General features: G+C 41.1%; 1 protein-coding gene across 3 annotated transcripts in view; it reads right to left on the reverse strand.

The window, feature by feature from the left end:
* COL6A2 (collagen type VI alpha 2 chain) overlaps positions 1 to 15,579 on the reverse strand; it is a 62,637-nt gene that overhangs the window by 14,009 nt on the left and 33,049 nt on the right. For all 3 annotated transcript variants that reach the window (XM_061607635.1, XM_061607636.1, XM_061607637.1), the window contains exons 17-27: positions 14,809 to 14,871; positions 13,970 to 14,032; positions 13,512 to 13,562; positions 12,479 to 12,514; positions 11,881 to 11,943; positions 7,217 to 7,279; positions 5,289 to 5,324; positions 4,865 to 4,910; positions 3,631 to 3,783; positions 1,638 to 2,090; positions 285 to 323 (exon numbers count right to left, since the gene is read on the reverse strand). In XM_061607635.1, the coding sequence (XP_061463619.1) occupies positions 285 to 323; positions 1,638 to 2,090; positions 3,631 to 3,783; positions 4,865 to 4,910; positions 5,289 to 5,324; positions 7,217 to 7,279; positions 11,881 to 11,943; positions 12,479 to 12,514; positions 13,512 to 13,562; positions 13,970 to 14,032; positions 14,809 to 14,871 (1,066 nt within the window). The remainder of the gene's footprint in view (positions 1 to 284; positions 324 to 1,637; positions 2,091 to 3,630; positions 3,784 to 4,864; positions 4,911 to 5,288; positions 5,325 to 7,216; positions 7,280 to 11,880; positions 11,944 to 12,478; positions 12,515 to 13,511; positions 13,563 to 13,969; positions 14,033 to 14,808; positions 14,872 to 15,579) is intronic.

Below are 15,579 nucleotides of genomic sequence, written 5' to 3' on the forward strand. Positions count from 1 at the left end.
ACTGTTTCAGAGAAGGCTCCAGAATGTCTACAAAATTTCCATATATCCCTAGGGTGTAAATGGCTATAGCTACTGAAAGTAGAACCTGAAGTAATGCAAAAATACACTCACTTGCAAAGATAGGTGACTGAGTGTAATGGAATAATGTTGGAAAGGAGACATGGTTAAAATGCCTCTTCCCCTATTTCCTGGATTAGAACTTTCCATTATTTCTTTAAATCACATGATACAGTAAACAGGGCTGAGGGGAGGGGGGCAATGACACAAGTCATTCCTTTTTTTACCTGTTTGGCAGGGCAGCTCAGGGCAGACAATGTGAGGATCTGAAATAAGAATGAAGACATTAGATGGAAACCACACAGAGCATCATTTGTCTAGTACCTGCTAATATGTTAAGTGGAACTGCATGAGACATGTCTCCCAGCTGTTTTAATGCAGTTGCCTGTGAGGGGCTCCAAATTTTACCACAGTGTTTGATAAAATGGTGCACCATTTTCTGATAAAAATCACACACAACCCAAGTCACATACATTTTCCCATGCACAGGGAATAATACATGGGTCTGGTATCTCCCCATTCCACCATCCCCACTGCTTGGAAAGCTTCCTACACTAGGGGCAGGAGACCTCTGGGCCACAGACAAAAGGGGCCCTGATAAAATGGCTTTGGAGCAGGGCTGGGGAACCTATTGCAGTCTGAGGGCCACATTCCCTGGTAGGCAACCTTTTGGGGGCATGCATAGCAGAGGTGAAAAGTGGATGGAGCAACAGATGTGAATCTTACCTTTTTTAACAACATGCTACATCAGCCTTTCCCAACCGGTGTGCCTCCAGATGTTGTTGAACCACAATTCCCATCTTTCCTGACCATTGGCAATGCTGGCTGAGGCTGATGGGAGTTGTGGTCCAACAACATTTGGAGGCACACTGGTTGGGAAAGGCTGTGCTACATTCTAGGCATGCAAAAGCCAGAAGTTTCTACATCCCACCTCCATACACCCCATCTCCATCAAGGCAAGCAAAAAGCATTTTTTATGACACTCCAGTTAGGCAAAAGCACTTGAGGAGGAAATGGAGCAGGACAGTGAAGGGTGTTGCCTGGGGAGGGTCGAGACACCCTGAGAGCCACATAAAGAGGCCTGGAAGGCCATATTTGGTCCTTGGGCCTGAGGTTCCCTGCCCCTGCTTCACAGAGAACAGAGTTCAATCCCATCTACAGTGTATTTTCCCCACCACTGGAAAAAAAGGGTGCTTTACATGAAATAAAGCCTATAGATTTAAGACTGCAGTCTCAACGAAGCAGCTACAGACCACCTTACTGACATTCAGATTAAGACCTGGGGACTGGCAATATATTACTAGGATTTTGTGGCTTTCCCTCTGAGCACTGTTATACGTGTACTATTTTTATATGTCAGCTTTATTTCTTTGGCCAGTCTGACATAGGCCTAAGATCCCACCAGAATAATGTAGCCTGTTATTGTCCGCTCTGAATAAATGGCACCAGGTCTCCAGGGTATGAGAGGAAAAAATGAGGCTGTGGACATAACCACTGAGCTATAAACCTCAAAGCAAAATGCAAAAATAAGTTAGAATCACGTTCTTATGCTAGCCTTAGCAGAGGTGAGTGTGACAGACCTGGACAGAGCTCGTGCTCCATGCTGTCAATGAATTCTTCAGCCACCAATTCTGTAAACAACTTCATTCTCTGGACTCTCTGGGCATCATTGCAAGCAATCGAGCGCAGGGTCTCATCTTCCTCTTGCTTGTGGAACATGTCTCCAATCCCAATGGCGTGGACAATGACACCCCTGCCACAAAGAGCCTGTAAGTGGGAGTCATTATCCCGTGGATCATGGCGCCCATCTGTCACGACCACAGCAAACACTCGGGCTTTCTCTCTCCGGCTTTCTTTGATGAGAGTGTTGTAAGCAAATTGAAGTGCAGAGAGGGTCCAGGTGCCCCCTGCAATCCACTCTAACTTCTTCACAGCCTCTTTGAAACTGGAGAGGGAGTCAATGCGCTCATCGTTCAGCTGGATAGCTTCGAACGTCCCTTCGTGGCTGTACTGCACCACCCCGACACGTGCACCTGCCAGGGAAATAAAACTTCAGTCACACTTTGCTGGATTAAGAGATAGCTTACTTCCCCTCAGGGTGTTCATCACACTGCACTGTAGTCAGCCTTCTGAAAACCATAGACTGTGTGTGTTGGGCCAGTGGTTTCTAATCCTTGTCATTCAGGGGAGCAGTCGTACAGTTAGGAGAAAGATGCCCAGAAGAAGTACGCTCAACATCCAAGGCCCTCCTCCGGGTGCCTACTCCGAGGGAAGCTCGGAGGGTGGCTACAAGGGAGAGGGCCTTCTCAATGGTGGCCCCCAAATAATGGAATGATCTTTCTGATGAGGTGCGCCTGGCACCAACACTGTTATCTCTTCGGTGCCAGGTCAAGACTTTCCTTTTCTCCCAGGCATTTTAGCATGTGTTTTTAAATTGTTTAAAATGTTTAAATTGTGTTTTAAATTGTTTTTAAAATATGTGTTTTAAATTTGTATATGTGGTTTTAGTGTTTTTAGGTACTGTAAACCGCCCAGAGAGCTTTAAATAAATAAAGGGATATTAGTGAGAATTATCTGATGCCATATCATATCAAGCACATACAAAGAAAGCGAGTGGGACACACAGCAGTGCCTATCTTGATTCTAGTCAAAGGTGCATGACATAAACTGTCATGTGACAAGTGTAGCATTTGCAAGACACAAAATCAAAGCTTGATGTCCACAAGTCCTCTGAGCCCAATAGGATGGCTCTCTGTGCTGCTGCTTGCACCACAGTTTGGAACAGGTAAGAGTCTTTCCTATGTGTCTTACTTGCCTTCTCCACAAGTGAGATACAGTATAGGAGGCCTGAGGGAGAGCCAGGGATTTTTCTAATTTGGGCTGCTGTTGGGAGAAGGTAAGAATCAGCAGAGATTCCTGCAATTTCTTAGCTTTTCCACACCTTTGTGCAAATAAGGGAAGACCCTGCCTCTTTCCCGAGGCTGTTGTATTTGCCACATGGTACGGCGAGGGAGGGAAGGGAGTCAGGGTTTGGTAGCAAGCACAGTTGGAGGCTGCCTAATAAGCCTGGTTAATATTGGTGGAGCACTGGCCATAGTAACAATCAAGATTAGAAATAGCGTAGAAATATATGTGCACACATCACAAACACAACAAAGCATCTCTTCTAATTTCCCCTGTAATGCACATAAAGTGGAAAGTTCCCCAGTCCTCCATCCGGCTTCCAGGGCTATCTCAAGATGACCCATGAATATATTGATTTCAAGGATTCACTGGGTCACCTTTAAAATGGCTGTAGACAATAGATGGGAAGAGGGGAGTGTCCTGAAATCCATATACAACACATGTTCAGCATGGTAAATGCAAATGGAATACATTTCTGGAAATCAAGATATATATTTTTCAGGCAAGGGAAAAAAAGAATCGTTAAGCCCCCAGTTTTTGTGGCTGGTAATAAGAATCAATTACTCATTCAAAAAAGAAATATTGGGTTGGGCATTGCTTCAATATCAAATTATGACAGCTAGAGATAATATTCAGCTATGAAATCAGATTCTCAGTCACACCACTCACCTGTCTCAGATTTTGGATCCTTGGCAATGGAACCAAGTCTGCTCACCACATTGATGACAAAGTTCTTCTCCAGGGAGAAGTTAGTATAACCAATACTCTCTGAGCTGTCTATAATGAAGACTATGTCCAAGGGGCCACACCGCTTCTCACAGTCTATAGAAAGCAGGGACAAAACAGTCAGAAGCCTTGCATGTAAACACCACAATACTGGCCTAAGACAGGGGACCAACCTGGAGGACCTTGGAACTGGTGGTATGCTATGTAGAAAGTCACATTATTGAATGACAATTAGCGCCTTGCTAATTATTTCATGTCAAAAATACTCCAGCCTTCAGAATATCTAAAGAATAGCTAAGACCAGCAACTTACAACTCCAGTTCTGGTTCCCTATTGTGGATACAGAGGATCAGATACCTTTCATAATATGACAGCAATTAGTTGCCTACTCACTCACTTGGGAATTGTCCCAGTGTGAGCAGGCGATGATCAGTCCTTCCTTCTGTTTCCCAGTGGCTACAGTGCTCTTTCCTGGAGACAGGCAGAGCACTGTGCTCCTATTTTGAGGTTGTCTTTTCCAGCTCTGTAATGCCAGGATCAGCAATGCATGCAGATGAAACAGTACCAAAGGTGATTCTTCTAGCCTGGCATCTGTAGCTGGGCATTAATGGTAGCAAGGAGACTTAGTCTGGGAAAATGCATGAACGCTAATCACATTTCTAGAGATGAGGCACTTGTCCTTAAAGCCTTTTTGGGTTACATAGAGTTGCATACACAATTTATACTTTGTTTAAAACTGTGATTTGGAAGTTTAAATGAGTGATAGCCAACTTCTGTGTTTTCATGAGATGGTGGCCCTGGATCAAGAAGTAAGTTTTGCCACACTGCCATATGAACATATGAACTGAGCATGCTTGAGATATTACATACAAAACTAAAAGCATGGTGCAACATTAAATTGCTCTCTGTAGAAATCTCACTCTCCTTCTCAAATGCTGAAAATATTTATTGTGATTAGACATTTGTTAGGGTTACCAGATCCCCTGTAACCTATTTAACCTCTGACCAAGCAAGATTCACCATAGAATGACTGAAGAAAACCAGTGCATGACAATGATATTTGCCTGTCTAAAATGGGCATAAAAACTTTTCTCCTAAGAGATGCATCCTACTCCAAAGCAAGATTATCCAAACACTTTATTGTTATAAATCTAGAAGGAGAAGAATGTGAACCAACCACAACAGCCACAGGTCTCTCTGATGTAGGTCATCACATCGCAGTCCTATTAACAACAAAAAAGAAAGGTGTTTTGAGGGCAAGATCCTAAATGGTTTGATAGCATGGCAGGATCTGGTGGGAAATTAGCTGGCAGAACTTGTGTGCCAGTTTCAGTAATTTCCATTTGTATATTCTCTTTGTGAAAACTTGACTAAAAAGGTGAAATTGCAAGCTTTTCTTCCACTACTGTGCACAAGAGTATGTGGTTCAAGCTCTGCTTTGGGTTATAAATATTAGGTTATAGGTATTTGCCACAGATTTCATCAGGAATACCTTCCACATAGTGGGAAGGAACATTTGAATGCCTTGTTATATTCTCTGCAAATTGGAACTGACATCAGACAGATGTGGAATTGTAAATATAATATTTTTATCTACTTACGGTGAGGCCAGGATCTCCAGCAGGGCCAGGGCCACCCTATAAAAAGATAATGGAGACAATATGGATGTTTGATCTGCAACAGGGATAGGTTCTGCTAGTTTATTGCAGGTATTTGCATATAAAGAAGCATGTAAGAGGTTCTGAACACATGCCTAACATTCACTGGTTTGGGGCAATATGGATGACTGCCTGAAAACAATAGACAATTGTCTCCCATCCCTGAGTTAACTGTTTTTTTAATTGTGCAAGTTGCTGGGTGCTTCCAGACTGGCCGTTTGGCTCCTAGTGCTACTCATCTGCTGATCTTCTGTTGTAAGTTGCATTTTGAATTACAACTGAATTTCTACACTTCGGAAGATATAGCAGTGTGTGTGCGTGCTTTGTTCCATCCACGTTAGTGGGCATGACATAGCCATGTGGGCAGGGATGGGATAATTTACCTAAGTACCAATTTTTTTCAACCAGTTTTCCCCATCAATTTAATTTTAACATTTATGCTAAAGCACTCCTTAAAATTTCACACAGTTGCACGATTACTTTAATAATGTTTTTTCCTAAAAGCAAAAAAAGAGATAAAATAGCACTGATTGGAAAGGTCAAAAAGGCAGTGTTTTTTTTTAAAACGACATCCCTGAATTTAATTTGCTGCTGTTGCTGCTGCTTCACCAGCTCAGACAGAATTCCTCCTTTCCTCACAGAGGCCATCAAAACCAGCTGCCCAGCGAGGAATACCAGCAGGTGCCACTGGAGTAAAATACACCATCACCCCCTGTTTAAATAGGGTATTTAAAGACCGTTTGCACTTATTACCATTTTAATGGATGGTATTCAACTACATAATTGAGAGAGCCGAATGACTTCCACTTACGCAATAGACCTTTTCCCCCTCTCTCCGCCCCCCTTGCGCCGCACTTTGCACTAGCTGCAGCTTCTAGTTCAACCTTAAGGATAGCCCCACACAGAGCATATTGTAGCAATCTAATCTGGAGATTCCCAGTGCATGGATGACAGTGGTCAGGCTATCCCGGTCCAGAAATGGCCACACCTGTCTTACCAACTGAAGATGGTAAAAAGCACTCCTAGCCACCAAGGTCCTCTGGGACTCTAGCAATAGAGATGGGTCCAAGTGTACCCTCAGACTATGAACCTGCTCCTTCAGGGGGAGTACAATCCCATCTAAAGCAGGCAATGGACCAATTATCTGGACTCAGGCACTGCTTGCCGACAGCAGCTCTAATGTCTGGTCAGGATTCAGGCTCAATTTAGTGACCCTCATCTAGTATACCACTGAATCCAGGCATCAGTCCAGGGCTTGCATGACCTCTTCAGATGTTACAGAGAAATAGAGAGAGCTGTTGGTAATAGGCTCACCTGCCAATACAACACTACACATGTCAAAACCATGCCACTTTTAAAAAAGATGTAAGAGTATTGGTATCACCTACAGAGAATCATTCCAATTCTTGTCTGAAATTTGGCATACAAAATATAAAAACCAAACTTTTAACAAAATTCTTTGACACCCTAATGGCACGATCTTATGGTCCTGATGAGGGTGTCTCAGAGACTATAAGAGAATATGTAATACCTTAATTTTACCCCCATTTCAATGCAAAAGAAAAGCTAAGAGACCAACAGGCAAATGAGTTGATCCTGCAGATTCAGAATATCATAGCAAAGATTTGGGGATTTTTGTTTTTAAAAATCAAATTTCTGAATTCTAGAAAACTGTTAACTAGGCTCAGGTTGTACACTTTTTTGTCTCTTTTTGACAATCTGGTTTAAACCTCTGGTGGTTGCTCAAGTGTGTAACTTTGTGAACACACAACTGGCAAGAGTCCCATGAGTCAGCTGCAGAATACTAAAGAGAGGGCGTAAGTAGTGGCAGTGATGATACAATGTCTTAACACGACGCACAGCTATGGTACCTCAGGACCTGGTTCCCCAGTTGGTCCTCTGGGTCCAGGCTCACCTGGTGGACCAGGATCAGCCTAGAGAGAGAGAGAGAGAGAGAGAGAGAGAGAGAGAGAGAGAGAGAGAGAGAGAGAGAGAGAGATGCATTTTCTGCTTGTATGTTTATCCATATGAATACAAAAATGTATTAAAATGAACATGAAAGGCAATTTACCATCCTGGAGACTAGGAGCACCTCTAGCCAATTACCCATCCCCTCTAGGTTTACAACGTCTCAAGTATTATCTGTCAATAATTTCTTTAGCACACAAAATGCTTTAAGATTCTTGGCACATTTATCCTCATCAACAACTGAGAAATAAATAAATAGATTGTTTTTACATGTTTGTTTACTTGTACTCATAGCCTGCCCTTCACCAAATGGTTCTAGGCGGGTTACAAAAATATCACAATTAAAAGCAAATACAAGTTACATCAATATAATAAAACAAAGGCAGAGAGAGAGGATCAGTTCAGGTATTTACCATGCTGGTGATCTTTGTGTGCTGAAGGAGGTCTTACCATGCCACCTTGCACATAAGATAACGTTTGAGGGTGGACACTTTATATGACTGCCCATATGCACATAAACCTGATTCAGCTGACCTTTCTTTATAACTTTTGAGAGAAGAACTGCATAAATCTGGCCTTCCAGTAAAGCACCCACCTACCATACCACGTTATATGTATGACAGAAGGCAAGGATATGCATCACCTAAAAAGGAACACTAGCCTTGGTAAGTGGTCTGTAGCATTCTGGCACCATCTTCTAAGAAGTGCAGTAGGAGTGTCTGAACTGATCTGGTGGAACAAAACAGATGTCTCCCATATCTCCTTGAATCAGAGCCTTTCTCTTGACTGCCAAAGAGTCCAATGCAGTTAATAGAATTGTGCTTCTCAGACCAAGGGTCTTGGAATCAAATCCCTATATAGTTATACTGTAAATGGGACACTGACTGCTATAAATCATTCAGTCACTTCTACATACAGTAGGGCCCCGCTTTCCGGCGTTCCGCTTTCCGGGGTTCCGCTGATGTGGCGGCTTTCAATCAGGGGAAATTCCCCGTCTTAAAGCCGATTTTGCCGTTTTGTGGCATTTTGTGGCATTTTCGCGTCATTGTCGTGTGACACGACCCATTAAAGTCAATGGGTTCCGCTTTACGGCCGGGGCCTGGTCCCTAACCCGCCGTATAAGCAGGGCCCTACTGTATAGCCCATAGACGTGGTCCTGAATAAACCTCAATATATGCCTCAATTCCTCATCTGTCAAATGGAAAGAACAATAATTCACATCACTTGGCACTTGGGAGGACCAACAACAAAGCCAGTAAGACATTCTGCAATCATTACTGGAGAGGATTTGAGATGGTTTGAAAGAGAATTTGCAGCTCATAGTGAGAGTAGAGACACACTTGCAGTTGTGCTGGCTGCAGTTTTCTCAATGCAGGGACACACGATGCTAGTAAAACTCCTCCCCCTTTTACTCCAAAACCTCAGAAATTGCAGCTTGAGGGTGTCTTACTTTGAAGTCAGTTTCACACAGACTTCAAAACTGATTGACCATCAACCCTGTTGCCCTCCAGGTGTGCCCAATGAATACACTTTGCTGTAGGCTCAGGCAGACACAGTGATTGGCCCAATGCCTTGCTATGGGTGGTCCTAATCAACAGTGGGGAAGGGAGATGTTTCCAGCCGTGGGCAGAGTAGTTTCAACACGCAGCCAGAGAAAACAGTCTGGGTGCTTTTGAAGCAACTAGTGTGTCTTCAGCCTTAATTATTCCACTTTCACCTCGGGTAAACTGAATTTTTAGGTGTTTGCCTTGTTTTAAAAACCTGCAAAATCTGGACTTCCGGGAAGGGTGACTTAGCCTGTGCCTGCTTTTGAGACGGGCTCCTGCCTCAAAAGAAGCTTATTCAGATATATCAGTCAGTTTTTTCTTTTTTTTTTGACTGATTAAACTTCTCCCGGGTAGGGAGAAACGAAGAGATTAACCTCAAAGCCTATTTTTGTTGGGACGACCAGATCTCATTAATTTATGGGACGAGGTCCAGCCGACGAAGGTGGGACGGATTTTTAACAGCAAGCTCTATCTGATAAAGCGAACGTTCACCTTATCTTCTAAGAGAGAACGCACTAACAGGCAAGCACCCTTCTTTCTATATTTTTCTTTTACTTGACTTAAATTGTTGCTGTTTAAAAGAGATTTGCCAGATTGATCGGTTTTTGACATCTCACTGGGGAGCCGTAACTTCTCTCTGCTACGCACTAATTAATAGCTTATCTCTGTTTTTGTTGCAAAAAGCTGTCCTGGATTTGCATTCTAAAGATATACACAGAAGAGGGATTTCTATTCCAGATTTTTATTTTGAAAAATATTATACTGTTTTGAGACTACTCTCTTTTTGGTCTATTTTATTTTGACGAATCTGTTTCTTGACGATTGCCATTAATTGTTTCGATCCTGGGAACTGCATTTTGTTTACTTAACTATTGGAGAGATAAGGCTGTCTGCTCTGTTTATACTGTGATGTCACCAAGTTTGGAGTATTAACCCAATTGTTGCTGAAATAAGAAGTGGTTTTCCTATATTTTTCTTTTAAAATGGCAATTAAGAAAGTGGCTGAAAATCTGGAAATAACTATGTTTCAGAAAATAATGGATGAGATTGAGATAATGAAAATTGAATTGAGTAAAATGAAGCAGGAGATTAAAGATATAAGGGTCCCTGTGAGAGAGGTGACCCTGGAAGGGGTCCCTATGAGAGAGGAGACCCCGGAGATTGGAACAGGGGTCCCTGTGAGAGAGGAGACCCTGGAGACTGGAATAGGGGTCCCTGTGAGAGAGGAGATCCCGGAGATTGGAACCAACGTGGAACAGGAACAAGATTTGGAGTCTATGGACTTTAGAAATAAAATCTATTGTTTGGAACTCAATGTTATCTCTGAAGAAATGAATGAAGATTCTAGAGATAAAGTTATCAATGGCATGGATAATCTTCTGGACTGGAATGATGTGATGGAGCCCAATATAGAGAAAATCTATGGAATTAACTGCAGCCATGTGACAATGGAAAAACTTTTAAGAGATGACCCAGTGTATTTTGAAAAAAAGAACAGAGATATGATTTTACAGCAGTATTTCAGCAACCTATTCAGAATGGATGGCAAGAAAATATTTGGGATAGAGGTAATTCCCATCAGACTCTTACTATATGACTATGGCTTTGACAGCAAGATTATTATGGAATACTGATAATGGAAGACTGGATATTGAAATTACTGGACTTAACAAGACTACTGAAGATGGAAGATGGAAAATGGAACTAATAGAGATAATAGAACAATGGCTACTGAAATTATTGAACCTAACAGATTCTGATGTGATGGATTAATTGAAATGTTTATTTTGACTATGGTTATGACAATAAGATTATCATAATTAGTAATGAGATGGATTAATCGATATGCTTATCTGGAAAAAAAAATTGATAGATATATTTCTTAAAGAATTGAAACCTCTCTTTGACTTTTTGTGGAAAGAATAAAGTAATGTTTATGAGATTTGATGATTAAGTAAGATAACTACTGGAGGAAAGTGATTTTATAATATGACTTAAGAGACAGGATTGTTATATATTATAGACTTATAACTGATTTGATCTTTGACAAATGGGAAGTCAATATTTTACTCTTTATTTTTTATTTTTGTTTTTTTTTTCTTTTTTTCTTTTTGTTTAACTATTTTTGATTTTGTTTTTTGTCTTTGAATGTTTTATGATTTTGTCTTGTATGTCTTATGAAAATCTGAATAAAAATTATTGAAAAAAAAAAAAAAAAAAAAAAAACCTGCAAAATCTGTTTTACCAGAACAGCATTACAAAAGAAATGTGTGTATACCATGAGGAGTAAAACCTCTCTCAAACCATTTTCACAAGTAATGTCTGTCTTAAGCCTACAATATAGTTTTATTTAGATGTTTGGTATTTTGATGTCAGCAATGGGAAGTAGCTAGTAGAAGCAGAAGAAAACTGCTAGATGCACAAAGAGAGACCCCTGAATCCCTTCAAACTCACCACACAGGACAGTTCATACGGGACAAACTAGATACAAAAGGGGCCTCTGGATTTGCTTATTCATATGACTGGGAGAATTAAAGCAATGTGGCTGTGTGACACCAGCACTTCTGATAACAAAGATGTGGGCATCATACATGTGTACATTCATCTTCAGATACCAGGATAAACAAATTTGGGAAATGGTACTATCAGAATTCCTAGACACACGAGCCTTGTTCAGACATTCAAAAGGATGTGTGAGGCTCAAAATGCGTAGGGGTGCATGCACCTTCCCCGCTCTCAATATTGTGATGTGTGTTGCCCTCTCTTTTCCTGATCTTTTGTGCACTGAGCACAAAGGTCTGCAGGGAGATTCTAACTGAGCACGAACCTTGCAGAATTAGGTTCTTGATCAAAGGAGGAGTCAAACGGCATTCAGCTGAACATGGTTAGAAACTCACAGCAGATCTTTGGATACATAAAATGTGTCCAGCGAGACCACATCGTAAACCAGTCTTACTGAATTTTAGGGTTGTCGCATGTTAACACCAAGAAGTGTAGAAGAGTATTTAGCGTCTACTTACAGGTTCACCTCTGCCTCCTTTTGTGCCTGGAGGGCCTTTTGGTCCAAAGTCACCTCTTGCACCCTGTTCCAAAAATGTTATGAAGATAAGGATTTTTCTTTTCTCTACCGCTCCCCCCACCTTTCTTCCCAATACTTCATTGTCTCTTTATCATTCCTTCAATAATTCCTTTATTATCCCACAAAGTAGTCCTCTGCACTAATGCCTTAAGGGCAAAAGCTAAAGTGGAAATGCCGAGGAAGAGCACCTTAGTAGAGGAAGTAATATTTCACCCACAAAAAATGCAAAAAGCCCGGTTGTACGGACAAAATAATCCATATCAACACTGGTTTAGTCTACTACACATCATAATGGCACTAGGAGTCCCTGCACTGAGCCACAAGAATTTCATCTGACGGAATGGTCATCTCATGGCTCACTTATGCATTTGTTGTGCCACCGATAGGAAAAAACAAATACAGCAGCCTAAGTGCCCTTGCATGTCTTCACATGCACTGCGAAGAAAGCTTAGTCAGCAACACATTGAAAAGACTAAAACATAATCTGTTCTCAGATTTGCTAGCAGAAGGAAGATGACAAACATGTGATCCTACTATACCTCTGGTCCGGGAATCCCCTTCTGACCTTTGTCACCCTGGAAACAGAGAAGAGCTGGTCAGCTTTCAATTTGCCCTGTCACGAGTTTACCCAGACATAGCAAGGAAGGGTAAATTCCAAAACAAGTGCTCTAGAGGTGCTGAGTGCAGGAAATTTCCAGTGAATCCAATGGAGAATGGGGCTCTTGGAACATCTTATTAGCAGTCTCCTGAAGTGAATAATAGGGTCTTTCTTGATTTTATTGAGTTCGTATGGACTGCTTGCTCCACAAAATATCCTCACTGAATGTAAGACACTTTCCTAACTTATTTTATTTATTTAGGAAAATGTATATACCACTTACTCAACAGAAAAATTCCTTACACAGAATAACAAAAATGTTCATTAAAAAAACTGATAAAAGCACTCCAGGACTGATGTTCACAGATTTCTTAGTAGTGTCGAGGGTGTGGAATGAAAACTGTAACTATAGTGATCTCTGGCAAAGATGAGTCTTTCAACATTTTGTTGTTCATTGGACTAATCAAGTTTACTCAGAAAAATCCCTTTTCCTGTTGTATGCTATAAATAATATGTAATATAATTAAAAAGAGCTAGATTTGGATTCATATTTCAAAAGGACACTTAAAATAGCCAAGTGATTCTAGAGCAGAGCTGTTTTTACCTTATTGCTGCTGTACATCAATTGCAAAAGGAAATTAATATTTTAATTCAGTTATTTGCATATTAGTCCATATTAAGCTCTTTAGCCCCCTTCCATCCTAAAAGCTTAAAAACAGGTTAAAATAACAACATAAAAACCCATTATCCCCACAATAATGGTAAAAATGAAATCCTATTTTAATAATATTCATTAAGACCAACAGACTGGAAAACAACAGCATTAAAGCCACAGGCCCAAATGACATGTTGCCAGAACAGAATGGTCTATTCTGAAACAGGCTTGAGATGAAGAATTTCCATAGTAATTTGTGAAGCTTCCTTTCCAAGTGAGGCATTTTAAAGCATGAATACATTACATAAACCAAACATACCGCGAGTCCTCTGGGGCCAGGATAGTTAAAGCCAGGTCTTCCTCTGTCTCCCTGTGGTTAAGAGAGAGAGAGAGAGAGAGAGAGAGAGAGAGAATGATTCTTCAATGAAAGCACAGTTCTATTTTGACAGAAATGATGATGTCTCTTTGCTGTGGATCACAGTGGTATGGAATGTCTTTTAGGGTCAATAGGTCCCAACAAGCAGATATACACTGAACATTTGTAAAACATCAAGATCCTAACTGGATTGGCAGGAAAAACGAGAAATTTGAGTCCTCCGATAATAATGACAATGTTATTCAGTATATTGCACTACAAATACCAACAATTTGAAGCGTGGGGTTCCTAAGAAAAAGGAGACTTCCTGCACCTGAAAAATGTGTCTGCAGCATAAGACTAACATTACAATATAAGATGTAACTGTAACTCTGTTTATTTCAGTTAAACTAATGTCTTACCTTTGGACCTGAAGGACCTGAGTCACCTCTTATACCTGTATCACCGGGATCGCCTCGTGAGCCCTGTAATGCAGAAAGCAAGGAATGAGTGTGGAGTGCACAGATCTGTAAGAATAGTAGAAATGCTACTACACTTGTGGTTTCATACAGATTACAATGTTACAACAATTCCTTATGGCAAGACCCCTAATTTCCCTATAGCGTCTTATGGGCAAGAACAAGTGAAGCCTGAAACGCTTTCTGCTCGACAAATTGGGAGGGGGGTGTACAGCTTATAATTTGATACCCATGGCAGGAGATAAAGAATCTGATATAAAATCTTGATTGACAATGAATTATTGGGTGATCCTCAGAAAAGCTGGGGTGATAAAATATATTGCTTCCTTAGACCTCTTCAGACTGGATTTTTTTACAGATACATTCTGCAACATGTGACTGACGCAGTAAGTGTATTAGTGGTGGATTTATAGCGGCCTGTCCACACTTCTATAGTTGTTTATTAATTGTTCTGCAATGCTTCACAATGTTAGCGCATTATTTCTATCTAGGGGCACTTCGCACTACATAACACAAGAAAAGTAGGACAAAAAATAACACAGAACATTTGTGGTATAAAAAGTCAGAGGATTTCAACAGAAAGTCACGGGGCATGCACTGATTGGAAATGAAGCAATATCACTGCCCCATTGAAAAAGGGATCATGTATCCTGATACCACATGAGCACAAATAATCAGGAATTCATAACTAAAAGGATGTCCGGAGCAGCCACTTCTCTTGCCACCTGCATAGGAAAGCAAGCTGATGCCCGTATGTTGAAGATTGCTTAGATGAAACTTACAGGTTTGCCCGGTTCTCCTACACCACCCTGAAGACCTCGTGGGCCAGGCAATCCTCGATCTCCCTATGAAACACAGGAATGAGAGGTAGTCAGACTTTGCATGTAGTAAATCAGATTATTTCACTGTTTATAACAACAAAAAGTTGGGGAACTAGTGTGGAATATCAATATCAAACAAACACAAGAATGTCTACACTGGTTAATTGGTCTCATGCTGTTAACACTGTCAACCTTGTGCCAGCCACTGCTGATTTTGCAAGTCATGTGCCATATGTGAATTCACCTACGTATTCTCTACTCAGCTGCATATGGACAAGCCAACTGAAGCTGAATCCAGAGAAGCTTGAATTAATAATAATTAACAGGCCAATAACTTGGCGGCAGGAAAAGACAGAAACATCTGTTAATCATGAGATTCAATGCTCCCTGGTCTATTACACTTGTAGCTCTTGGTTACTCCTTAGCTTGTTATTATACCGGGAATCACAGGGTGCAGTAATGACCAGAACTGGCTTTCACCAATTCCAGTTGAGGAGTAGGGTGGAACCATTTCTATTAGATGCCTTTGCAACCTTGAAGTTACATTTTCCCAGAGCACTATACACAAGGGTGCCTTCATGACTCCAGAAGACTCCAGGATGAGGTGGATTCCACTGCTTCCTTATTACTGCACTAAAGAGAATCTTTGCACTATCCATGGGAGCAACAACACAGCTGAGGACCCGGCATCAGAGGACAAGAAGACAACAGCTTTTTAGAGAGAGAAAAGGA

Source organism: Rhineura floridana, chromosome 2, assembly GCF_030035675.1.
Source record: "Rhineura floridana isolate rRhiFlo1 chromosome 2, rRhiFlo1.hap2, whole genome shotgun sequence".
NCBI lineage: Eukaryota > Metazoa > Chordata > Lepidosauria > Squamata > Rhineuridae > Rhineura > Rhineura floridana.